This window comes from Cololabis saira, chromosome 1 (assembly GCF_033807715.1).
Source record: "Cololabis saira isolate AMF1-May2022 chromosome 1, fColSai1.1, whole genome shotgun sequence".
NCBI classification, from domain to species: domain Eukaryota; kingdom Metazoa; phylum Chordata; class Actinopteri; order Beloniformes; family Belonidae; genus Cololabis; species Cololabis saira.
Genome location: NC_084587.1, coordinates 375803 through 401867, shown reverse-complemented (window position 1 = coordinate 401867; position 26065 = coordinate 375803). Strand labels below are relative to the sequence as shown.

Sequence of the window (26065 nt, the reverse complement as noted above, 5' to 3'; positions counted from 1 at the left end):
TGAGAAAGTTAGGTGACTCAGAAAAAAGGTGAATTTTCCTCCCATCCACAGTGTGACATTCTGCGCCACACACATACATGGGAAAATCTCCCCATTAGTTTGGAAATTTGGAAATGTTTTTGCACTTCGTGAAAACTATTTGTGCGATCGCTCTGAAAATCCACAGGATTGTAGTTAAATTCAGGGCCTACAACTTTCTAAATCGGTTCAGAATTTTTCGAGTAACGGTGTGCGAGTGGTGAGGCCCCAAAGTTTTCCTAATGTGTTCCGGATGGCGCCAAAAGCGCACGTTTTCGCACGTTGCACGAAAAACGTGCGCACCAATCGCTAATAAAAGTCATACCACTTGACCACGTTTCTACTTTTTTACTTTTCGCGTTTTGGAGGAGGAGTGCCTCTTGGCTTGGCTTTGTGCCAAACTCAGGTGGGTAGAACTCACCTCAAATCCAGCCCCTCTGGTTCTGGTTTTGATGGACGTTCTCCTTGTTGTGGCTCAGGAACTTTCTTCGCGGGACCTCCGGGACCTTCTGGACCTCCGGGACCACAGGGTGCACCAGGTAGGTGCAAGAACCAAATACGACCGATGGATTCAAGCGGCCCGGTTCCTCAGAAGGTTAATTTAACTCCTTATGTTCAGGTGACCGAGGACAACGAGGGTACCAAGGTAAGAACGGGGTTCCAGTTTCCCCCGGGCTCCAGGGTTCCTAGGGTTCCCCAGGTTCCAGGGTTCCAGGGTTCCAGGGTTCCAGGGTTCCCAGGGTTCCAGGGTTCCCCGGGTTCCAGGGTTCCCAGGGTTCCAGGGTTCCCAGGGTTCCAGGGTTCCCAGGGTTCCAGGGTTCCAGGGTTCCCCAGGTTCCCCAGGTTCCAGGGTTCCAGGGTTCCAGGGTTCCCTGGGTTCCTAAGGTTCCAGGGTTCCAGGGTTCTATGGTTCTGAGGCTGCAGTTAATGCTGGTCCGTTTCAGGTGAACCGGGACAACCGGGTCTTCCAGGGAGTCCAGGAGAACCGGGAGAACGGGGTTATGGTGAGTGAAACGACCAACCAGGACCAAAAACCACCTGATCAAAGTGGCTCTACGAGCAAAACAATAGTCATCAAATTAATTTGTTACTTAATAAATAATAATAATAATAACTAGACACCCCTGTTTAAATTTAGTGCATACCCCGCCTGTCAAAGTCACATTTTATGAATCCCAACACCTATGTCTACATTCTGACCAAAAAATTATTTGTCTGCCTTTTACGGTTTGGCCGTGAGCTCGAGTTACAAATAAAAATTCAGGTAATTTTTTTACTGTTTCTCACACTCTATTTTCCGACACCCGCACTCTAGATTTGACAAAAAAGTTTGTTTTGGAGAGAAGATAAGTTTTCCTCCGTTTTGAAGTTTGAATGACATTACTACGTGCAAGTATGAGAAAGTTAGGTGACTCAGAAAAAAGGTGAATTTTTTTTTTACCTCCTCCGATCCACAGTGTGACATTCCGCGCCACACACATACATGGGAAAATCTCCCCATTAGTTTGGAAATTTGGAAATGTTTTTGCACTTCGTGCTAAATTCACAGGACTGTAGTTAAATTCACGGCCTACAACTTTCTAAATCGGTTCAGAATTTTTCGAGTAATGGTGTGCGAGTGGTGAGGCCCCAAAGTTCTCCCAATGCATTCCAGATAGCGCCAAAAGCGCACGTTTTCGCATGTTGCGCAAAAACGTGTGCACCAATCGCTAATAAAAGTCATACCACTCGATTCGCACATTTCTACGTTTTTCCTTTTTGCGTTTTCTCAAAGCTGCCGGACTAGTTACGCTGAAGTTTATACAGAAGAATAAATAATAAGCCTGAGCAATAACCATAGTGCCTCTGGCTGCGCACGAGGCACTATTGTTATCACTCCTCCTCCATTGCTATGACATAGCTATGGAGGAGGAGTGTCTCTTGGTGCAGCCGTGGCACTAAATAGAACGGTAGAGTAGAGTAGAGTAGAACAGAGTAGAGTAGAGTAGAGTAGAGTAGAGTAGAGTAGAGTAGAGTAGAGTAGAACAGAGTAGAGTAGAGTAGAACAGAGTAGAGTGGAGTAGAGTAGAGTAGAGTGGAGTAGAGTAGAGTGGAGTGGAGTGGAGTGGAGTGGAGTGGAGTGGAGTGGAGTGGAGTGGAGTGGAGTGGAGTAGAGTAGAGTAGAGTAGAGTAGAGTAGAGTAGAGTAGAGTAGAGTAGAGTAGAGTAGAGTAGAGTAGAGTAGAGTAGAGTAGAGTAGAGTAGAGTAGAGTAGAGTAGAATACAGTAATCTCACTTTCAACCTGATAGAGTGATGTGCAGCAACAGTTGCGTCTCTAAAGCCACTGCTGATTTCTTTCCCTCTTTGCATTGCGTTAACACCATGACCAGGTCCAGCCGCCGCTCGTCTCTGGTGGTTCTGGAGTTAGAACACTGAGATCAGCGGATCTTTATGTTTTTATTACGAGTGCACGATATCGGGGCCTTTACTCCCCGGACGAGTGAGCGGCTCATCAAGCGCTAGTTTCACATCCCTGCTTTCTCTCACGTTTTTCAGGTCCGCCTGGAGCTGCAGGCCCCAAGGGACCTCCAGGAGAGCAGGGAGAGCAAGGTAGACTCAGCAGAGAACCTTTCAAGTCAACAAAATCCATATTTATGAATATTATTCCACAATTTTACCCATCAGAAATATTTTTTTTATTCATTTTTGTCTTCAGCACATTTTCTTTTAATCAGAACTCAGTAAAGAAAAGTTAATGTCTCATCAAAACTGTTTGTTTGTGTTTCAGGCGAGCCAGGAGTTCCTGGAACTTCAGCAAGGGACCGCGGTAAAGCTCTTAAAAATAATAATAATAGTACATTTTATATATAATGCAATTTATATTACTGAAAATCTCAAGGTGCTACAGTTTGATAATTAAAAGGAAATAAAAATAATAAAATCCAGATTAAAGCTGCAAGCAGCGATGAACGGATGAACGGATGAACGGATGAACGGTCCTCCACCCTTGTGCACGTTCAGGCTGCAGTGGAAGCTTGTATGACTTCATGTAGATTCTTCAGAACTGGACATTTAGCGGATGAAACCAGCCACAACTCTCTATATAAAACCATTCAAAAGTTATGGTAGAAAGTAGGAACTATCAAATATGGACCAATCAGATGAAGGGGGGCAGGGCTTTTGGCATCTATCATCGCCATGGTAACGCTTTTGAAAGAGAAAAGTAATGCGTGGTGTCGCAGGATGGAGACCACATTTTGATGTATAACACACCTGGGTGCACATTACGGTTCGGGGCGTATTAACTGCCGAAGGAATGGCATAAATTTTGCCAAAATGACATGATTAATTGAAAATGGCCGACTTCCTGTTGGGTTTGGGCCATGGCTCCAAGAGACTTTTCTTTAAGTTGTGACATGATACAGGTGTGTACCGATTTTCGTGCATGTACGTCAAACCGTATTGTGGGACTTGAGGAACAAAGTTTTCTAGGGGGCGCTGTTGAGCCGTTAGGCCACGCCCATTAATGCAAACCATTAAATATCACATTTATCACCAGGCCTGGCTTGGTGCAAAATTTAGTGACTTTTGGGGCACGTTTAGGGGGGAAAAAGACCCTCATTTCGTCGGAAGAATAAAAATAAAAACAATTCCTACAGATAAGAGATAAAAGGGATAAAAAGTCAAGACATGGCAGAAAGGAGAATAAAACAATTAAAAACAGCAACTAAGGAAAAAAAACAACAGCATTGTTTAGTGATAAAATGCTTTGCTAAAAAGAAAGGTTTTTAGCCCTCAAAAAAACTCCTTTTGGGCGCATCGTCCCAGTTCCTTCGAGACAAGTGGAAGAGAAAGTCTAGCTGAGAAAACACACGGACTTTCCTTACAAGACTTTAAAATAGGATCATTAGCCTGTGATAATTGTCAGAAACGCAGGATAGAAAAAGGAGGCTTGGTTGTCTTGTGTGTGCTAATCAGGCTACAACAAAGAAAAACTCGTCGAACAAAAGCTAAATAAGCGGATACACTCCCACTTTAATACGTCTCTATATTTAATTTATTTACCAGGAAACGGCATCAATACCTTAATTTTAGAGATGAACCAAGTGTTGTATTTTGCCATCTAGTGGTTGTTGGAGGAACTGCAGCTCAAGAACGATGAAAATCTGCTGTATCGGCCGAAATATAAGACGACTCTGATTATAAGACGACTCCCTCTTTTTCAAGACTCAAGTTTGAAAAAAGACTTTTTGAACACCAAATGAAATGTTTATCCAGAAAATAATGACAGTACATCTGAAACAAATGATTATAACAATATATTGGAGAGAAAAAGCCTGTTATTTTGCCTCATTCCAACCATCATGTTGAAGTTTGCATCATAACTTCTCCTCAGCTGCCGGTTCACCTGCCGAACTTCACACACTTTTCTCCAGATTGGAGAAACATTTTCTGTTGTCTCTTCTCTTATTCTCTTTTCTTTCTTACCTCTATTTTTATTTTCTTCTTGGTGACGGGGGTTAGCTTTGTCCTGGGGAGTTTAGTTCAGCATTTACAGATATCTGGCTCCATCTAGTGGTGTGATGCTGTAACGTCTAGACCCCAAATGGAAGACGACGCCCACTTTTTCAGTCTGATTTCAATGAAAAAACACCGTCTTATATTCGGGCCGATACGGTAATAGTCAGAAACACAGGTTTCGTGTGTGCGCGTCAGGCTACAACAAAGAAAAACTAGCTGAACAAAAGCTAAATAAGCGGATCCACCGACTTTAACCTGTCAAACTCTACACTGCCACTTTAATACATTCTCTATATTTTATTTATTTAATTAATTAATTTATTTAAATACACGAAGCAAAGCTTGAAAGCAGACAAAAGTCTTGACGCTTGGTCCGACTTCAAGGCAGGATTTGTTGGTGAAATTAAAGTGATGAGGAGACCGAACTTTATGATTTGACGGTTTAACGTTACCTACCCAAAAATCCAACATTACCTGATACAAAATGGAAACCACAAATCCACGTTTCGGTGCCTGGAATCCAGTTGTTTCTGTGAATTGCAGCGATCCATTTGTCTCTCTTAAGCTTATTTTTATCAGTCTGTAAAACGATAACTCTGATTTCTTGCTAAATCTATGAGTACAGTCGATCGCACAACAGCTCTTTCCCATTTTAGATGTTTTCCAGTTGCTCAAACTGAAAGTTTTTGCTGCCACTCAGTCTTTCTGCCACTCAGTCTTTCTGACACTCAGTCTTTCTGTCACTCAGTCTTTCTTACACTCAGTCTTTCTGTCACTCAGTCTTTGCAACACTCAGTCTTTATTCACTCAGTCTTTCTGACACTCAGTCTTTCTGCCACTCAGTCTTTCTGCCACTCAGTCTTTCTGTCACTCAGTCTTTGCAACACTCAGTCTTTATTCACTCAGTCTTTCTGACACTCAGTCTTTCTGCCACTCAGTCTTTCTGCCACTCAGTCTTTCTGACACTCAGTCTTTCTGACACTCAGTCTTTCTGACACTCAGTCTTTCTGACACTCAGTCTTTCTGACACTCAGTGGGCGAAACCCGCTGTGAAGTCGCATCTGTGACGTCATGCACATTCCCTCTATAATCTTTAGAAGAGAAAAAAATAGAACTGAACTCAAAAAAGGTCACTTAAACGATAGAAATTATGCAAAATAATGTCCTGGAGCTTTTTGACGAGTCACACCAGCTCCAAGTTCTAAGAAGCAAAAATGAAAAAAGAGAAAAGAGGACTGATGCTACTGTGAAACGTGGATGAGGCTCATCTCTTTTTTTAATTACTGTGTCTCGGAAACTAATGTGATGCAAACTTTGCATCATGTTGAAGAAATAAAATCAAAAAAGTCGGCTTGAGATCTGAAACATACACGCGTTCTGCTTCAGATCTGAGTGGTTTTAAGAGGTTCTGAGGATATTGGCGAGCCAGCTAGGAGTTTCTGAGGATATTGGCGAGCCAGCTAGGAGTTTCTGAGGATATTGGCGAGCCAGCTAGGAGTTTCTGAGGATATTGGCTAGAGATGCATCGATCAAGACAACAGCTCTTTCCCATTTGAGATGTTTTCCAGTTGCTCAAACTGAAAGTTTAAGCTGCCACTCAGTCTTTCTGCCACTCAGTGGGCGAATCCCGCTCTGAAGTCGTATCTGAAACGTGCTTATTAAAAATATGACCGTGTAGACTTTGCTAACTCTTGACATGTAATTTGTTGTTTGGTTGTTGCTTCAGGGGGCTCCTACATCCCTGGTCCCCCTGGACCTCCTGGACCCCCTGGTTCTGGTCGCCCTGGACCTCCTGGACCCCCTGGTTCTGCTCCCCCTGGACCCCCCGGATCCCCTGGACCCCCTGGTTCAGACGGGTCAGGCAACTTGGCCCATGACGTGGCCGAGATCCTCCAGAGTGAGGACGTGAAGCGGTACCTGTCTGGACCTCCGGGGCCCCCTGGAGCCCCGGGTGCTCCTGGAGGTCCGGGTCAGGCCGGAGCGGTGGAGGACGGCCTGGTGGACACCGTCGCCAAGCGGGTCATCGACTACATCCAGAGTACGACCCGGTTCCCCTTCTCTCACCCAGGACGCCGGTCTGGGTTCATGTCACTGACCTGATCGTTGTCTGTTGATCCGTTCAGGTTCAGGTTCAGGTCCCGGTTCAGGTCGGGGTTCCGGTCGGGGTTCAGGTCGGGGTTCCGGCGCTCCTGCACCCGTCAACGTCAACGACGTCATCTCCATTCTGCAGCGTAAGTTTTTGTAAATCTTGGTTAAAAACAGTCGGTTACGCCGCTGAAGGAACCATGTATATATAATAATACAAATGTAACGTCATAATACACAAACGTAACAATACAATTATACAAATGTAACGATATAACAATACAAACGTAACGATATAACAATACAAACGTAACGATGTAATACACAAATGTAACTATATAATAATACAAATGTAACGATATAAAAATACAAACACTAGAAAATTTCCTCGCAGAAATTTTGAGAGTGCCACGGCGGGCTGCTGCCCATTTATATGTGTGTGTGTGTGTGTGTGTGTGTGTGTGTGTGTGTGTGTGTGTGTGTGTGTGTGTGTGTGTGTGTGTGTGTAATGGGGGGTATTTAATATATATAATGGGGACTGGGGATCGGCTAAGGTCAAAGGTCAGGGGTCAGATTTCTCCATTTTCCAGGTTAAAGTATATGAAGTCTGTACTGACTGAGTCATGTGACCAGTTCTGGCTGAATGAGTCAGCAGTGACTTCTGGTTGCCCCGGCAACAAGAACCTCGACTTGAGGAACGTTCCGGTTTGGTTGTGAGAAAAACCCAGATTTTGGCTTTTGACAAGGTCTCAATTAACTCCGATTTGTGGTAAAACCGTAGCTCCTAGCAGAAAAACAAAGACATCGTGAGAGACACAGAACCCGGCAGATTCTGACAATCTTAATTTTATTCAGATATTCCTTAAAATGAGTGAGTAAGCTCAGTGCGAAGACAGAGTGAGATTCTTTTGAAGAAAACTTTTGATTACATTACAGTCAATAGAGACCGAGGGAGGTATTTGCACCACTCTAGCCTCCCCCGTTTAAATTTTGTGCATACCCCGCCTGTCAAAGTCACATTTTATGAATCCCAACACCTATGTCTACATTCTGACCAAAAAGTATTTGTCTCACTTTTACGGTTTGGCCGTCAGCTTGAGTTACAAATCTGGTTATTTTTTTACTGTTTCTCCCACTCTAGCAACTGACACCCGCACTCTAGATTTGACAAAAAAGTTTTCCAAGATTTCCAGTCCTCGCTTGAGTGCTCATATCTTGAAAAGTGTACATCTTAGGAAAAAACAGTTTGGGGTTTGTAGGGGGAGGAGAAGAGAAGTTTTCTTCTGTTTTGAAGTTTGAATGACATTTCTACGTGCAAGTATGAGAAAGTTAGGTGACTCAGAAAAAAGGAGAATCTTTGCTTTTTTCTTTACTTTTTCCCATCCGCTTTGAATAGGTTGTTTGGGAATAACTTTGGGAAAAATGGGAATTTCAACACCAAAAGTCATAGCACATTATTCCCGATAGAGACACACGTTTTGATATATGATTTGCCTGGGTCCTCTGAAATCTGTAGGAGGAGTAGCGAACCGAAATCTGGCCGGAAAATGATATGTATCATGTGTTTTTACTAATCCATTAATAATATTAACATCTGTCTCCAGGGGAGGATGTGAGGGCGTACGTTAAAGGTCCACCAGGACCCCCAGGACCCCCTGGAGCTCCAGGTCCTGGAGGTCCTGGAGCTTCAGGTCCTGGAGCTTCACGTCCTGGAGCTTCAGGTCCTGGAGCTTCAGGTCCGGACAGCAACAGCTTCGACACCCAGGAGGTCGCCCAGCGTGTCCTCGATCTGCTGAAGGGTGAGTCCTGAAGACTTTGGGGTCCACAGAGTCCTGAATCCGAATGAATGGGGCCATTTGGCATGGATTTTGACAAAAAATTTCCTTAAATTCCAGCTCCATGAAATTTGAATATGTTTAAGTCCACAGCGTGCCGAGTCGGGAAACATTTGTACGATGTATCTACGATAACCTGTTGCCTAGCAACAAGCCTCCAAAGTCAAATGGAATTTTTTTTTAAATTTAAAGTTAAATATCGCAAAAACCATAATAATTAGCATGATGAGGTTGTACGGTCCTTTAGTGACAATCGGGCCGAGTGTTTGAAAGTTTGAACGATGTCTCTACGATAAAGTTCGGCCGAGCAATAAGCGTCCGAATTTTTGCCTTTTTTTTTTTCTTTTTGGCAACTAGCGTTGCCACGGTAACCCCTATTACTGAGAAAAGTAATACTCATCGAGGCACGATGGAGACGCATCCAACGATGCATGCCAAGCATGGGTGCACGTTCCGGTTCAGGCTACTTTAATGGATAGGTTTTTTTTTCACCATGGTACAAAACCCATCCGAATGAATGGGGCCATGTGGCATGGATTTTGACAAAAAATTTCCTTAAATTCCAGCTCCATGAAATTTGAATATGTTTAAGTCCACAGCGTGCCGAGTCGGGAAACATTTGTACGATGTCTCTACGATAACCTGTTGCCTAGAAACAAGTGTCCAAAGTAAAATGGAATTTTTTTTTAAATTGAAAGTTAAATATAGCAAAAACTGTAATAATTAGCAGGATGAGGTTGTACGGTCCTTTAATGAGGACTCTGTGGACCCCAGAGTCCTGGAGACTCTGGGGTCCACAGAGTCCTGAAGACTCTGGAGTCCACAGAGTCCTGAAGACTCTGGGGTCCACAGAGTCCTGAAGCCCTGGCGGGCCCCCCGGGGCCCCCCGGTGCTCCAGGTTGTCTGTTCGTAGTGTTGATGGTTATTTTCTAAGCTAACATGTTTATCTCCCGCTAGCTGGGCCCCAGGCTCTGGCGGGCCCCCCGGGGCCTCCTGGTGCTCCAGGTTCTCCTGGGAGAGAAGGTCCAGCGGGACCACCGGGGCCCCCAGGATTTGGGAACCGCATCAGTCCAGACCTCCAGGATTACGTACAACGTGAGTTTATTGGGAATTCTTTCCACCATTCAAAAGTTATAGCAGAAAACAGTTGAATGGTCCCTAAAGACGCAGCCCTATTGTATCTGTAGGAATTATTATTATTCTTTTTCTTTCTTTCTTTCTTTCTTTCTTTCTTTCTTTCTTTCTTTCTTTCTTTCTTTCTTTCTTTCTTTCTTTCTTTCTTTCTTTCTTTCTTTCTTTCTTTCTTTCTTTCTTTCTTTCTTTCTTTCTTTCTTTCTTTCTTTCTTTCTTTTCCTTCTGACGAAATGAGGGTCTTTTTGCCCCTAAATGTGCACCAAAAGTCACCAAATTTATCACCAAGCCAGACCTGTTGAAAAATGTGATATTTAATGGTTTGCATTAATGGGCGTGGCCTAACGGCTCAACAGCGCCCCCTAGAAAACTTTGTGCCTCAAGCCCGACAATATGGTTTGACGTACAGGAACGAAAATCGGCACACACCTGTATCATGTCACAACTTAAAGAAAAGTCTCTTGGAGCCATGGCCCAAACTGAACAGGAAGTCGGCCATTTTGAACATTCTGAATTAATTGTTGTCATTTTGGCGAAATTTATGCCATTCCTTCAGCCACTTCAGAGCCCGAACCGTATCGTGCACCCAGGTGTGTTATACATCAAAATGTACGTCTCCATCCTGCGACGACGCGCATTACTTTTCTCTTTCAAAAGTGTTACCGTGGCGACGCTAGACGCCAAAAAGCGCGCCCCCCCTTCATCTGATTGGTCCATATTTGATAGTTCCCCAAAAGTCACCAAATTTTGCACCAAGCCAGGTCTGGTGATAAATTTGATATTTAATGGTTTGCATTAATGGGCGTGGCCTAACGGCTCAACAGCGCCCCCTAGAAAACTATTCTCTGCCATAACTTTTAAACGGGTTGTGATAAAGACTCGTGGGTGGTGTCATCGGACTCGGTATTGAGTCCTTGAGCTTCATTGGCCTGAATTAGCCCCGCCCCTTCTTCTGATTGGTTGTCCCTATTTTCTGCTATAATACTGGTGACTTTTGGGGCATGTTCAGGGGGAAAAAAGGCCCTCATATCATCAGAAGGAAAAGAAAGAAAGAAAGAATAATAATAACAATTCCTACAGATACAATAGGACCTTCGCACTGTAAGTGCTCAGGCCCTAATTAATAAAAAATGGTCTCATGGGAGATTGGTGAATCCTGAATAATCATTTTACTGTGATTGTATCAGAGTTAGAGTGTGAACCTGAAGGCTTGTCGTCCCCTCTGCTGCTGCCCTGCAGGTGTCGCCCATCGAGGAGTTCCTGGACCCCCAGGACCCCCCGGACCCCCCGGACCTGAGGGCCCCCCGGGTCGGACGGGTTCCCTGGTCCCCCCGGGTCGGACGGGGCCCCTGCTCTCCTACACCGACCACAGCAGCCGGGAGACGCTGAGGGCCGAACCCCAGGAATACGTCAGGGGTGAGTGGGAGGAACACCTGGATCTGGATCTGGATCTGGACATGGATCTGGACCAGGATCTAGACCTGGATCTAGACCTGGATCTGGACCAGGATCTAGACCAGGATCTAGACCAGGATCTGGATCTGGGCGCAGGCAGGTGGAAGCAGCAACGGGATGACCGGGGATGGGGGGGGGGACCGGGACCGCAGGCCAGAACGCAGCTCCCGAGGCTCCGGCCTGCAAACATGCACAAAAGAGAATAAAGGGGGCCAGCACAAGAAACTACAGGAACGATGGACAAAAACTATGAGATATTTATGATAAATAAAAATGGAAATGGAGAAGAGAGGAAGGGAAGAGGAGAGGAGAAGAAGGGTGAGAGGCACCGCCCAGCGGATCATGTCGGTGCCCCCTGCAGCATAGGCCTATAGCAGCATATCTACCACCAAGCTATATTTGAGACTAACTATTATAGTCTTGTTCTATAGCTGCAACTATGACTACTGACTCTAAAACACTAGAGTTTACACTACCTAGAGATTTACCAACACCAGCTAGAGGTTTACTAAACACTAACTATAGGCTTTACTAAACAGAAAGGTTTTAAGTTTAGTTTTAAAGGTGGAGGTGGTGTCAGCCTCCTTAACCCAGATTGGAAGTTGGTTCCATAGTAATGGTGCCTGATAGCAGAACGCCCGCCCTCCAAATCTACATTTAGATACTCTAGGAACTACGAGTAAACCTGCACTCTGAGAGCGGAGAGCTCTGCCAGGAACATAAGGCTCTATCAGGTCTTGTAAATACTGCGGAGCTAAGCCGTTTTGGACTTTATACGCAAGTAATGTTCTAAACTTTGTTATTATTATTTATTATTATTATTCCCTCCTCAGATGACGACGGGTTGACCAGGTCCATGTTCTAAACCTTATTATTATTATTATTATTTATTAGATGACGACGGTTTGACCAGGTTCATGTTCGGACCTCCCGGCCAACCAGGTCCTCCTGGACCCCCGGGACACAAGGGAGGGCCCGGTGTGCTGGATCCCGGTGTCAGCGTCACCGACGCCGTGGATTTCTCCATCGTGGCCGAAAGAGTAACCGATTACATCAGAGGTAGGTCTTTGGTTTCTATGGAAACGACAAGGTTCCCCTTCAGTCCATAACTGCACCCCCGTAATGATATAATAATACAAACATAACAATATAATAATACAAACATAACAATATAATAATACAAACATAACGATATAACAATACAAACATAACGATATAATAATAAAAATGTAATGATATAACGATGCAAACGTAACTATATAATAATACAAACGTAACAATATAATATTACAAACATAACAATATAATAATACAAACGTAACGATATAATAATACAAATGTAACGATATGACAATAAACGTAACGATATAACAATAAACGTAACGATATAACAATAAACGTAACGATATAATAATACAAAAATAACAATATAATGATACAAACGTAATGAAATAACGATACAAACGTAATGATATAACGATGCAAACGTAACTATATAATGATACAAACCTAACTTTATAATACACAAACGTAACAATATAACAATACAAACGTTAATATAATACACAAACATAACAATATAACAATACAAACAAACGATATAACAATACAAACATGACGAAACGTAAACATAACTATACACAAATGTAATAATACAAACGTAACCATATAAATGTACAAATGTAACGATATAACACTCCAAACGTAACGATATAATCCCCCTCTCATTTCCAGACAGAGGCGTGCTGCACGACATCATGAGGGATTACAACAACCAAGTGTTCCAGGGGCCTCCGGGCCCCCCGGGGCCCCCCGGCCGATGGTTCGGTTCCCATGGAAACGCCACCGACCTGCTGGACTTCATCAGAGGTGGGAACGTTACTGAAATCTGAGTATCTGATACTTAATTCTTAGGGCTTGTTATTGATTGTAAATTAACATGGAAACATATTAGATACATAAAAGAAAGATTTAGGGGATAACGAGACACAGGGGATAACGAGACACAGGGGATAACGAGACACAGGGGATAACGAGACACAGGGGATAACGAGACACAGGGGATAACGAGACACAGGTGATAACGAGACACAGGGGGTAACGAGACACAGGTGATAACGAGACACAGGGGATAACGAGACATAGGGGATAACGAGACACAGGGGATAACAAGACACAGGGGATAACGAGACACAGGGGATAACGAGACACAGGTGATAATGAGACACAGGGGATAACGAGACACAGGGGATAACGAGACACGGGGGATAACGAGACACAGGGGATAACGAGACACAGGGGATAACAAGACACAGGTGATAACGAGACACAGGGGGTAACGAGACACAGGTGATAACGAGACACAGGGGATAACGAGACATAGGGGATAACGAGACACAGGTGATAACGAGACACAGGGGATAACGAGACATAGGGGATAACGAGACACAGGGGATAACGAGACACAGGGGATAACGAGACACAGAGGATAACGAGACACGGGGGATAACGAGACACAGGGGATAACGAGACACAGGTGATAAAGAGACACGGGTGATAACGAGACACGGGTGATAACGAGACACAGGGGATAACGAGACACAGGGGATAACGAGACACAGGTGATAACGAGACACGGGTGATAACGAGACACAGGGGATAACAAGACATAGGGGATAACGAGACACAGGGGATAACGAGACACAGGGGATAACGAGACACAGGGGATAACGAGACACAGGGGATAATGAGACACGGGGGATAACGAGACACAGGGGATAACGAGACACAGGGGATAACGAGACACAGGTGATAACGAGACACGGGTGATAACGAGACACAGGGGATAACGAGACATAGGGGATAACGAGACACAGGGGATAACGAGACACAGGGGATAACGAGACACAGGGGATAACGAGACATAGGGGATAACGAGACACAGGGGATAACGAGACACAGGGGATAACGAGACACAGGGGATAACGAGACACAGGGGATAACGAGACACAGGGGATAACGAGACATAGAGGATAATGAGACACAGGGGATAACGAGACACAGGGGATAACGAGACACAGGGGATAACGAGACACAGGGGATAACGAGACATAGGGGATAACGAGACACAGGGGATAACGAGACACAGGGAATAACGAGACACAGGGGATAATGAGACACAGGGGATAACAAGACACAGGGGATAACGAGACATAGAGGATAATGAGACACAGGGAATAACGAGACACAAGGGATAACGAGACACAGGTGATAACAAGACACAGGGGATAATGAGACACAGGGGATAACGAGACACAGGGGATAATGAGACACAGGGGATAACGAGACACAGAGGATAACGAGACACAGGGGATAACGAGACACAGGTGACGACACTCAGGGCAGATGGAAACAGGAGGGACAGAACTGAAACTGAAACTGGGGGAAATGTCAAAAACCCTGACAGATAATGTTTGTGTTGATGTGACTGAATAAAAAAGCCAGTCTCCATCAGATCCTGGACCCTGAGTAACCCTGACCTTCTCTGACCTTCTCTGACCTTGTCTGACCTTCTCTGACCTTGTCTGACCTTGTCTGACCTTGTCTGACCTTCACTGACCTTCTTTGACCTTCTCTGACCTTCCCTGACCTTGTCTGACCGTCTCCCTCCTCCGACCCGGCAGCTCACGGCCTCCTGCAGCAGTCCGGACCCCCGGGCCCCCCCGGTGCTCCGGGTCCGGCCGGAACCAGCCGGCTGTTCGGCTCCGACACCAACATGGCCGACATCATGGAGTTCATCCGAGGTGAGAGGTGCAGGTTCGAGGAGCTAACGATGCTAATCTGCTAACGATGCTTATCTGCTAACGATGCTAATATGCTAACGATGCTAATCTGCTAACGATGCTAATCTGCTAACGATGCTAATCTGCTAACCATGTTTATCTGCTAACGATGCTTATCTGCTAACGATGCTTATCTGCTAACGATGCTTATCTGCTAACGATGCTTATCTGCTAACGATGTTTATCTGCTAAAGATGCTAATCTGCTAACGATGCTAATCTGCTAACGATGTTTATCTGCTAACAATGCTAATCTGCTAATGATGCTAATCTGCTAATGATGTTTATCTGCTAACGATGCTAATCTGCTAATGATGCTAATCTGCTCAGTTCACGGCACCGTCACCGGACCAGCCGGACCCGCCGGAGGACCAGGACCCAAGGGAGAACCGGGCCCCCCGGGGCCCAAGGGAGACAGAGGTCAGTTCTGGTTCTGGGTCAGTTCTGGTTCTGGGGAGGAAACGGGTTTCAGTTCCTTCACTCGTTTAAAATAAAGCAGCAGGTTTGAATTCAGAGTCTAGATCGGGAAGATGGAAACACTAAACTCGAGAAGGAAAAACCCTCTGAAACGACTCGAAACCACCTGAAATGACCAAAAAAAAACCACCTGAAACGACCTGTGGGCGGGGCTTGCCTGTGAGTGGGGTCTCGTACCTGTGGGCGGGGCTTGCCTGTGGGCGGGGTCTCGTACCTGTGGGCGGGGCTTGTCTATGGGCGGGGTCTCTTACCTGTGGGCGGGGCTTGCCTGTGGGCGGGGGTTGTCTCTGGGCGGGGTCTCGTACCTGTGGGCGGGGCTTACTGCTAGGTCTAAATCAACATTACATAAATTCGTAACGAGGAAAGACACAGAGACTGCTGGAATGGTTTTAACCACTTCTGCAGAAGGGGTAGAGCAACGCTACAGGTCAGAGCCCCCGACAGCAAATGCTTCCCAAATGCTTCCCCTCTTCATGATGCTTTTATTAAGAAACTTGACAGGAAATGACCATATAAGGACAGTGAACGGTAGACCATGGGTGGAAGTGATAACGTGTGATTGAGTCAATCACACTACAGTAGACAGATGTCACCACAACTACTGACACTACAGTAGGAAGTTATAACGTGTGATTGAATCCTGACATACAGTAGACAGATGTCACCAGAACAGTCCAAAACCCTGAGTAGATCAGGAAATGGCTGCTGTGACATCTGTTAATAAAGCATGTGACAGTTTCATAAGGACAAAAACAGGTTTAAAGGTTAATTAACCGCACAATTCCCTCCTGTTGTCCTTTTGACACTTCAACCAATATCGGTCCTTTAGGCTTAGAATAATAGCCTCATATTAAGGTCAAACATTTAAGAAATAGCAAGGAGAGTTTATAACACACTTAATACAAGCTTGTTAACGAGTAATTATATGTCAAGGGAGAGGCGAAAACCCCAGGCTATACGGGGCAAAATTCCTCTCCGACCCTCCTAGTGAGCGATCACTCATGGCCAAGACACATACAAGCTTAAAACATTTCACAGTAGACAGTCTACACTGCAGTGTCATCATAAACATCCTTGTCATCAGTTAGAGTTCGTTGGAGTTGTCGGTAATAGACTTCAGAAGAAGTCAGCCAGGACCAAAAAGTGGTGCCTGCTGAGCGTCTGTCTTCTGACACGACTTTGGCCAACTGACGTAATTCGGCTATAGCTATGGTAACATTCTTTTCAGCACCAGTTTCATCAGGGATTAACGTAAATTACAACAACAATGTAAGTAAAGAGTTTAAGGAACAATTCCTAACGTGTCAGCATGACTCATTAGTGGAAAAGGTTCTTCCGTCTCTCGGACTCCTCTCCAGTCTGTTGTAGCCAGTCAGTTTGGGCTAGTCATCTTCTTCAGGCCCGTGGCTGGTGAGTAGGCGTCAGATGAGTTCTTCAGCGGACAAGGGTTTTGATACCGTCCGACTTCCGGCCTACTCAGGGTCTGGAAAGTTTCCTACTAGCTTTCACTGTGACTGGTGAACCCACGTAGATCGTTCAGCAGCCTTTACTGCTGTTGGTGTCCTGATCTGGACAACAAAGGGGTCGTCCTAACGGGGTGATGACCACGTTTTTCATTTCACCACTTTCAGCAGTTCCTGCGTAGAAGAGAGAGGGGAAAGCGGCAGCTTAAGAACTTTGAACATCTTTTCAGCAAACAATTTACTCATCCATATTGAGAGTGGATCCCTTCGGCTTTCTCTCGCCATGGCTCTCCTGAGCCTTAGCTTAACAGTGCCATTAGTTCGTTCCACTAGGCCTGCTCCTACAAACATTTTTAAGGTAGGTATTTGAATACTTAAATTTTGGGTACTATACCCTGCCTCCCTCCTGTTTGAGACATGAGACTTCCCATGGCTCAATTTAGCCACCGGGGTAACAGGTTTGTTGGGAGTACTGGTTTGCTTCGGAGTACATACAAAGGCCTTCTGAAGTTACAGTAGCACCTTTTTCCTGGAGGGGTCAGGGCTGCCAGAGTCCTGACTTCTCCCCAGATAACTGGATCTCCCACTTCTTGACCTTTGCACCCTGGCAGGTCGGGGGTCTGACTTAATGATTCTCTAGGGTCGGTTATCTCTATGTCCCCCAGTTCCCCCCACCGTCACCTTAGATTAGATTACTTGGTGTGGCAAAACCTGTTAAATTCTGTCTCCTACCTTAGTCAAGGACTACAGAAATTTCTTATTTCAAAATGTTCTTATTTCCCAAGTGGGTTATGGTTTTACCTGTGGGCGGGGCTTGCCTGTGGGCGGGGTATCGTACATGTGGGCGGGGTCTCGTGCCTGTGCGCAGGGCTTACGTGTGGGTGGGGCTTATCTATGGGCGGGGCTTATCTATAGGCGGGGCTTATTTATGGGAGGGACTTACATGTGGGCGGGGCTTATTTATGGGCGGGGCTTACCAGGACTGGGATGAAAGTTGGTTCAGGAACTTCTGACTCGTGGGTTTGAGGAATGTTTTGGTCTATGAGCCGTCCCGGTTCAAGATTCTAACTGAGGTTCTGGTTCCAGGAGATTTCCCTCCGGAGACGATGAGGAGGAAGAGGAGGAGGAGGGACGTCTGAGGAAGAGGAGGAGGAAGAGGAGGAGGAGGAAGGACGTCTGAGGAAGAGGAGGAAGAGGAGGGATGTCTGAGGAAGAGGAGGGATGTCTGAGGAAGAGGAGGGACGTCTGAGGAAGAGGAGGAGGAGGAGGAAGAGGAAGAGGAGGAGGAGGAAAAGGAGGAAAAGGAGGAAAAGGAGGAAGAGGAGGAAGAGGAGGAAGAGGAGGGACGTCTGAGTCTGAGCCGCAGGAAACGCTCCGGTCGCCGTGGCAACGAGCTTCGTGGTGAAGCTTTTATTTTTGTATTTTGTACGTATTTTTTTGTACGTATTTTTGAATGTATTTTAGTCGTGAAAGAAACTGATGTTTGGCCGGAGCCGGGTGGAGAAAGATGCTCTAGAGGAGATAAATGCTCTGCTAGCTCTAAACACCAGTTTATTCAGTTTAACATCATCCACACACGTCGCTATGCTAAAACAAAGTTACACTCAGGGCCAAATCCACAAAAGGATTGCTGGGCTTTTGCGGCCGCTAAACCGGTGCAAATGAGACAAAACGAGAGCGTCTAATTCACAAAGCACCCGCAAAGGGAGAATTGCACCACAAACTGCGCTGCCAAGCAAATAGTGGCAGTCTGCGCCTGTGCCATTTGCATGCATGTAAATTAGGTAATATTCATACATTCCTTTCTATGCAAATAAGCCTCATTGCAAAAACCGTCTAATTCACAAAGGCCAGCGCTATTTGCCACATGCAAAAATAGTGGAGCAAATATCGTCTTTTCTAAGCGTGTATTAACTGCTGCAAACTCACTCCTCACTCCCCGTCTGTCTCTTTCTCTCTCTCTCTTAAATATCATTCCAGCCTGTGTGATACTGAATGATATTAAGGGTGAAATCTACATTCAGACATGACTGTAGACAGTCAGATCAAGTGGGGTTGTGGACTTATCTCGGATTTAAAAATAAAAATAACAGGACGGAGCTCAGGATTCATCCATACAGTAAGGGGCTGCTTTATTACAAACAATTCCACCATATAAACATATAAATCTAGAATGTGTGTGTTTAACAGCTGACCTGTAGGTGTGTGTAGCAAAACACAGAACATGAATTACCGTCAGATCCTGATCTGATCCCGATCCGGTGTTAATGAAGTGACCGGTGCTGTGCCTTGTGCGTAAATGTGCAGCCTCTTAACATTTGACATTTCATTAGCTTATGTCATACAGGCAAAATACTAGAGAAGTACAAATACGTGAAAGTTGAGGCTGTTGTGCTCTCTGCAGTTTTCATTATGGACCAATCTGTGTGCTGACATATGGAGAACACTGGAAACAGCTCCGCTCACTCAGACAAGGGAACTCAGCTGCAGAACTTTATGGGCGTGTTTGCGCCGGTATATCATTAGAGCAAAGTCTTTTGTGAATAGGACCTTAAAGCGGGGCAAATTGCGGGCGCAAATGCGGCGCAATTCACACCGCTATTTGCAGGCGCAAACTATTCTTTGTGGATTTGGCCCTATATGTTTCTAAGTTTCTCCCCACTATGTGACAAATGCCCGACTGAAGACGCCACTTTGTTCTAAATTAATTAGATTTTGGTCTTGCATATTTAAAAGATATGAGTTGAAACTGGATCCACTTCTCAGTTCTCTCAACTTAATGAATGTCAACAACAACTGTTATCTTATGCTTTTATTATAACAAAGAAACTATAACAAAGAAAAAACAGAAATCCCTCGTGTTAAATTATGGCTGGAAGAACTGGAGAAGCTCTGTAGCGAGAGAATCCGGTTCTTACTAGTAAACAAACTGAAGGCTGAATTAAGGTTCTGCGTCAAACCAACACAGAGCACACGCCGTCACCGTGACGCCGTCGCCGTGACGCCGTCGCCGTGACGCCGTCGCCGTGACGCCGTCGCCGTGACGCCGTCGCCGTGACGCCGTCACCGTGACGCCGTCGTGAACCTTCTGACTTCTCCGTCACTCCATTTCTCCACGGTGCAGTTCCCCCCGCGACCGCTAGTTAGCGATCTTTTCCTGAATGGTTTTCCGACTTTTTCCGGTCACAGTGAATCAAAGAGATAAGGACAACTATTGTGCAAAAAAACAAAACAAAAGAAAAACACACATAAACAAAGAAAAGAGCCCTGAAAGTTCACGACTGCTTCAAACCGGAAACAGGAAATGCTTTGCTCCCAAGTGAACCAATCACAATCTCCGTCTGCGTGTGGTCTGCGTCGCCTCCACGCGGAGTTACAATTTTCTGGAGGTGACGTCGTCAGTGACGGCGTCGGTGACGGCGTCGGTGACGGCGTCGGTGACGGCGTCGGTGACGGCGTCGGTGACGGCGTCGGTGACGGCGTCGGTGACGGCGTCGGTGACGGCGTCAGCGACGGCGTGTGATCTGCGTCGACACAAACCACACGCCGTAGGAACGGCGTCGTTTTGACGCAGAACCAGAACTCAGCCTTGAGACGGATCAATAAGACTTGGCTTCTACAATATATTGATGACTCAGTTGAATATTGATCCTCCAGCTGAATATTGATGACTCAGCTGAATATTGATGACTCAGCTGAATATTGATCCTCCAGCTGAATATTGATCCTCCAGCTGAATATTGATCCTCCAGCTGAATATTGATCCTCCAGCTGAATATTGATCCTCCAGCTGAATATTGATCCTCCAGCTGAATATTGATCCTCCAGCTGAATATTGATCCTCCAGCTGAATATTGATCCTCCAGCTGAATATTGATGACTCAGCTGAGTATTGATGACTCAGCTGAATATTGATCCTCCAGCTGAATATTGATGACTCAGCTGAATATTGATCCTCCAGCTGAATATTGATCCTCCAGCTGAATATTGATCCTCCAGCTGAATATTGATGACTCAGCTGAATATTGATCCTCCAGCTGAATATTGATCCTCCAGCTGAATATTGATCCTCCAGCTGAATATTGATGACTCAGCTGAATATTGATGACTCAGCTGAATATTGATCCTCCAGCTGAATATTGATCCTCCAGCTGAATATTGATGACTCAGCTGAGTATTGATGACTCAGCTGAATATTGATCCTCCAGCTGAATATTGATCCTCCAGCTGAATATTGATCCTCCAGCTGAATATTGATCCTCCAGCTGAATATTGATCCTCCAGCTGAATATTGATCCTCCAGCTGAATATTGATCCTCCAGCTGAATATTGATCCTCCAGCTGAATATTGATGACTCAGCTGAATATTGATGACTCAGCTGAATATTGATCCTCCAGCTGAATATTGATCCTCCAGCTGAATATTGATCCTCCAGCTGAATATTGATCCTCCAGCTGAATATTGATGACTCAGCTGAATATTGATCCTCCAGCTGAATATTGATCCTCCAGCTGAATATTGATCCTCCAGCTGAATATTGATGACTCAGCTGAATATTGATCCTCCAGCTGAATATTGATCCTCCAGCTGAATATTGATCCTCCAGCTGAATATTGATGACTCAGCTGAGTATTGATTGATGGCCTGATGTGACGGACGGTTCTGGGAAACGGGGATTGTTTAATGAGGTGTTTTATTGTTGTTTCTTTTGTACCTTGTGTTCATTTTTTATATCTTTTATTTGTAAAATGAGGATAAAACTGTTATTGGATTTTCTTCTGTGATTCCTCAATAAAAAAGTGAAAGAAACTTTTCTAAACTCGCAAAAGCACCGGTGTCTGTCTCTGGTTCTGTTGAAATAAATCGTTCTGGTCAAAGTTTCTGGTTCTGGTTCTGTTTTTGGAGACGGTTGGTGGAACAAACTAGAGACGCACCGATCGATCAGCAACCGATCTATATCAGCTGATATCGATCGATATCAGCTGATATCGATCGATATCAGCTGATATCGATCGATATCAGCTGATATCGATCTATATCAGCTGATATCGATCGATATCAGCTGATATCGATCGATATCAGCTGATATCGATCGATATCAGCTGATATCGATCGATATCAGCTGATATCGATCGATATCAGCCAATACCGATCGGTATCGGCTGATATCGATTGATCGGTATCAGCCGATACCGATCGATATCAGCTGATATCGATCGATCGGCAACCGATCGGTATCGGCTGATATCGATCGATCGGTATCGACTGATAAATCCCCTATCGGTTTTAAGATAATCCTTTATTTCTCCCTCACAAACTCACACCAGCAGATCACGTGACACCGGCGGCTCCTCCGGATCAGAACCAGAACCGGATCCAGGACCAGGACTGGAACCAGAACCAGGACCGGAACCAGAACCAGGACCAGATCCAGGAGCAGGACCTGCAGATTCTGGTCGATCATGGACCAACAAGAACCCTCAGATCATCAAGGCCACGCCCACTTTTGGAGGCGGCTCCTCATCTGTGGAACAAACATTCTGAGCTAGACGTGGGACAAGACACAGCTCCTCGACGCAGCTGGTGAGCTTGGCCTCGAAGGAGTGAAAAGCTCAAACATAGCAATAGCGGGCTACTGAGCCGCTATGCGAAAAGCTATACGAAAAGTATCAAATAGCGACAGAATCGGATAATCCAAGGAAAATGGCACCAAAAAAGGGGAGCCAGTTCAATCCACAGGACCTGACCCAAATGGGTGAGACCCTGGAGGGAGTAAAGCTTCAGCTGGAAGGCTTGGAGGTTCAGTTGGAATGCTTGAAGGAGATAAAGAGCCAACTACAAGGGATGCAAGGCCTGATGAAAGAGATTCAACACCTCAAAGAGGAAAATGAGAAAAAAGATGGGCTGATAATAGCTCTAAACAACAAAATGGAGGAGCTTGATCAACAAAACAAGCTAAATGATGTGATCATTACGGGTATTGAGATCAAGCCCAGGAGCTATGCAGCAGCGACGAGAGGACAGGAGGAGATGAAGGAGGAAGACATCCAATCTGTGGAAAAGCAGGTACAGGATTTCCTAACCTCCAAAAACATTAAGATCGATCTTGAACATGTGGATACATGTCAACTGCTGCCCAAGAAAAAAAAGGTGGGAGAACGTGAAGATGTAAACAGGGCTGTTCTGCTGAAATTCACTAACAGAAAACACAAAATAGCGCTGCTAAAACAAGGCAGTAAGCTGAAAAATACCAGTGTGTTTATAAACGAGAATCTCAGCAAGAAAAACGCCACCATCGCCTGGAAAGCTCGTCAACTGAAGAAGGCTGGAAAAATACAAAATACCTGGACGGCAAACTGCAGAGTCTACATCAAACAAAATGGGCCAGAAAATACCAGACCGGTGCTGATCAGGGAGGTAGAGGAGTTGGAGAAACTTACCGGCTAATATGTCAAAGCTCACCATGAAACCTCTACAAAAAGAATGGATTACCTACTCACAAAAAACAAAGATGAATAAACTTAAAGGCAGGATTGCCAATTATGAAAAAAGGAACCTATCTTTAAAACAACACCTTGGATCAGAAGACTCGAATGAAGAAATTGACCCGGTTATACACTTCTATTACAGCAGAGCACTAAATTGTGGATATTATACAAGGGAGCAGTTCAATAAGGACATTGTGATGGATCAGAGGCTGTCAATCATTCATTTCAACAGCAGGAGTTTATATGCAAATTTTGATCACATATTGGAATACTTGGAAGGATTTTCTACATCCTTTGATATCATTGCGGTGTCAGAAACTTGGATTAATGAAGAAAAGGGAATGGACTTCATCTTAAATGGGTATGAATTTGTGTGTAAAAATAGAAAAAAAAAGACTGGTGGAGGAGTTTCTCTTTTTATTAAAGAGAGCATTAATTTTGTCATATTGGAAAATGTGTCAAAAGCTATTGACAATGTAATGGAATGCATAACTGTAGAATTATCTATGTGTAAAGGGAGAAATACTGTAATATCCTGTCTGTATAGAGCCCCGGATTCAAAGTTAGAATTATTCAGTGATAGTGTGACAGAACTACTTTCTCTGACAAAGCATAAAAATGTTTTCATATGTGGAGACTTTAATATCGATATCCTCAACCCAAACAACAACGCTGGGACAGATGACTTTCTAAATAGTATGTATGCGGCAGGTATGCATCCCTTAATTACAATGGCCAGCAGAATTACCAAACATAGTGCCACACTAATTGACAATATATTTACAAATGTCTTAGAAGCAGATCCAGTGAGTGGACTATTGATATGCGATATCTCTGATCATCTACCAGTCTTTGCAATGTGTGAGTGGAATCATATTGTAAAGAGCGAGACGAAAAAAAGAAAGTTAGTTAGGATAAGAAATGAAAAGAATATGAACGCATTGGAGAGTCAGCTGTTGACACAGACATGGAGACACGTGCTCTCTGAAACAGAAACAAACAAAGCGTATGATGAATTCCTGAAGACTCTCACAGGACTGTACCATAAACATTGCCCTGCAAGGGAGATAACAGACAAAACAAAAAAGAAAACCACACCGTGGCTTACGAAATCACTTGTGAATGCATGTAGGAAAAAAAACCTTTTATATAAACAATTTCTCAGAGACAGAACAGAAATAGCTGAATCCAAATATAAAAAATATAGAAATAAGATAAATAGTGCACTAAGAAAGCAAAAAAAGAATTACTATGAAAAACTACTATCAGATAACAAGAATCATAACAAGAAACTCTGGAGTATAGTGAATTCAATATCAGGTCGGAAACCAAAGGTCACACTCCCAGACCACCTTATTATAGATAATGAGACGGTGTCTGACGGGAAGCTGATCGTGGATCAATTCAATAAATTCTTTGTAAATGTTGGCCCACAGCTGGCCAAGGACATCCCTGAATCACCATTGCGCTGGGACCATTTTGACTCTGATAAGAATACAATCACTAAAAATTCATGTCTGTTACTTGAACCAGTCACTGAAGCAGAAGTTGTAAATGCCCTCACACAGTGCAAATCTAAATCTTCAGTAGATGTAGACGAAATTGACATGAGACTGTTGAAGGCGGTACAAAAAGGAATTATAACACCACTCACGCACATATGTAACTTATCCTTCAAAACCGGTGTATTTCCAGACAAAATGAAAATAGCAAAGGTATTACCATTGTATAAAAGTGGTGATATAAATATGACTACAAACTATCGCCCGGTCTCCTTATTGCCGCAGTGTTCAAAGATTTTAGAAAAACTCTATAATAGCAGATTGGAAAAGTTCATGACTGAACACAACATCCTGTGTGATAGCCAATACGGGTTCAGAAAGCAACATTCGACAGCACTTGCCCTCACAGAGTCCTTAGAACTGATTAAAGATGCGCTTGACCACAAATTATATATAGTAGGCATCTTTATTGACCTCAAAAAAGCTTTTGACACTATAAATCACGATATTTTGATTGAAAAATTATATGATTACGGTATCAGAGATACAGCTTTAAGATGGATCAAAAGCTATCTATCTGGTAGAGTCCAATATGTCCAGATGGGAACAAATACGTCTACATGCCTGGATGTCGTCTGTGGGGTCCCACAGGGGTAAGTCTTAGGCCCTAAGCTATTTACTCTATATATCAATGACATAATCAAAACATCTGATGTATTAAAACTTATTTTATTTGCTGATGATACAAATATTTTCTGCTCAGGAAACGACTTGAATATACTGGAAAAAGCGATTAACAGAGAAATGACAAAACTAAATACATGGTTTAATATAAACAAATTATCACTAAATCTGGCAAAGACCAAATTCATGTTATTTGGGAGAAATAATGTAAAGAAAAGCATAAACTTGCAAGTTAATGGAAACAATATAGAAAGAGTGAGGGAACATAAGGTTCTGGGTATATTAGTGGATGACCTCTTGACATGGCGACCACATGTAAAAAATAATTAAAAATAAGATGGCAAGGAGTGTGTCTATTCTGTGGAAATTGCAGAAATCTCTCAATTTAAACTCGCTTAAGACCATATATTCGGCACTAATAGTCCCACATATGAGGTACTGTGTAGAAAATTGGGGTTTCACTTACAAGGGCATTACAGAACCAATATTTAAATTGCAAAAAAAAGCGCTTCGCATCATTCATTCTGTCCCAGCCAGGGCACATACGAACGAACTGTTCATAAAGACGAAATATCTAAAACTGAG

The 26065-nt window shown here is 44.2% G+C and overlaps 1 protein-coding gene across 1 annotated transcript in view; it reads left to right on the top strand.

The window, feature by feature from the left end:
- LOC133449325 (collagen alpha-1(I) chain-like) overlaps nucleotides 1-18060 on the top strand; it is a 72185-nt gene extending 54125 nt beyond the window's left edge. The window contains exons 33-47 of the mRNA XM_061728468.1: nucleotides 498-557; nucleotides 638-664; nucleotides 963-1022; nucleotides 2554-2607; nucleotides 2786-2824; nucleotides 6245-6556; nucleotides 6642-6749; nucleotides 8208-8402; nucleotides 9396-9533; nucleotides 10809-10985; nucleotides 11919-12083; nucleotides 12759-12893; nucleotides 14708-14827; nucleotides 15196-15285; nucleotides 17892-18060. Of these exons, the coding sequence (XP_061584452.1) occupies nucleotides 498-557; nucleotides 638-664; nucleotides 963-1022; nucleotides 2554-2607; nucleotides 2786-2824; nucleotides 6245-6556; nucleotides 6642-6749; nucleotides 8208-8402; nucleotides 9396-9533; nucleotides 10809-10985; nucleotides 11919-12083; nucleotides 12759-12893; nucleotides 14708-14827; nucleotides 15196-15285; nucleotides 17892-17944 (1733 nt within the window). The 3' untranslated portion in view covers nucleotides 17945-18060. The remainder of the gene's footprint in view (nucleotides 1-497; nucleotides 558-637; nucleotides 665-962; nucleotides 1023-2553; nucleotides 2608-2785; nucleotides 2825-6244; nucleotides 6557-6641; nucleotides 6750-8207; nucleotides 8403-9395; nucleotides 9534-10808; nucleotides 10986-11918; nucleotides 12084-12758; nucleotides 12894-14707; nucleotides 14828-15195; nucleotides 15286-17891) is intronic.
- Nucleotides 18061-26065: the final 8005 nt, after the last annotated feature.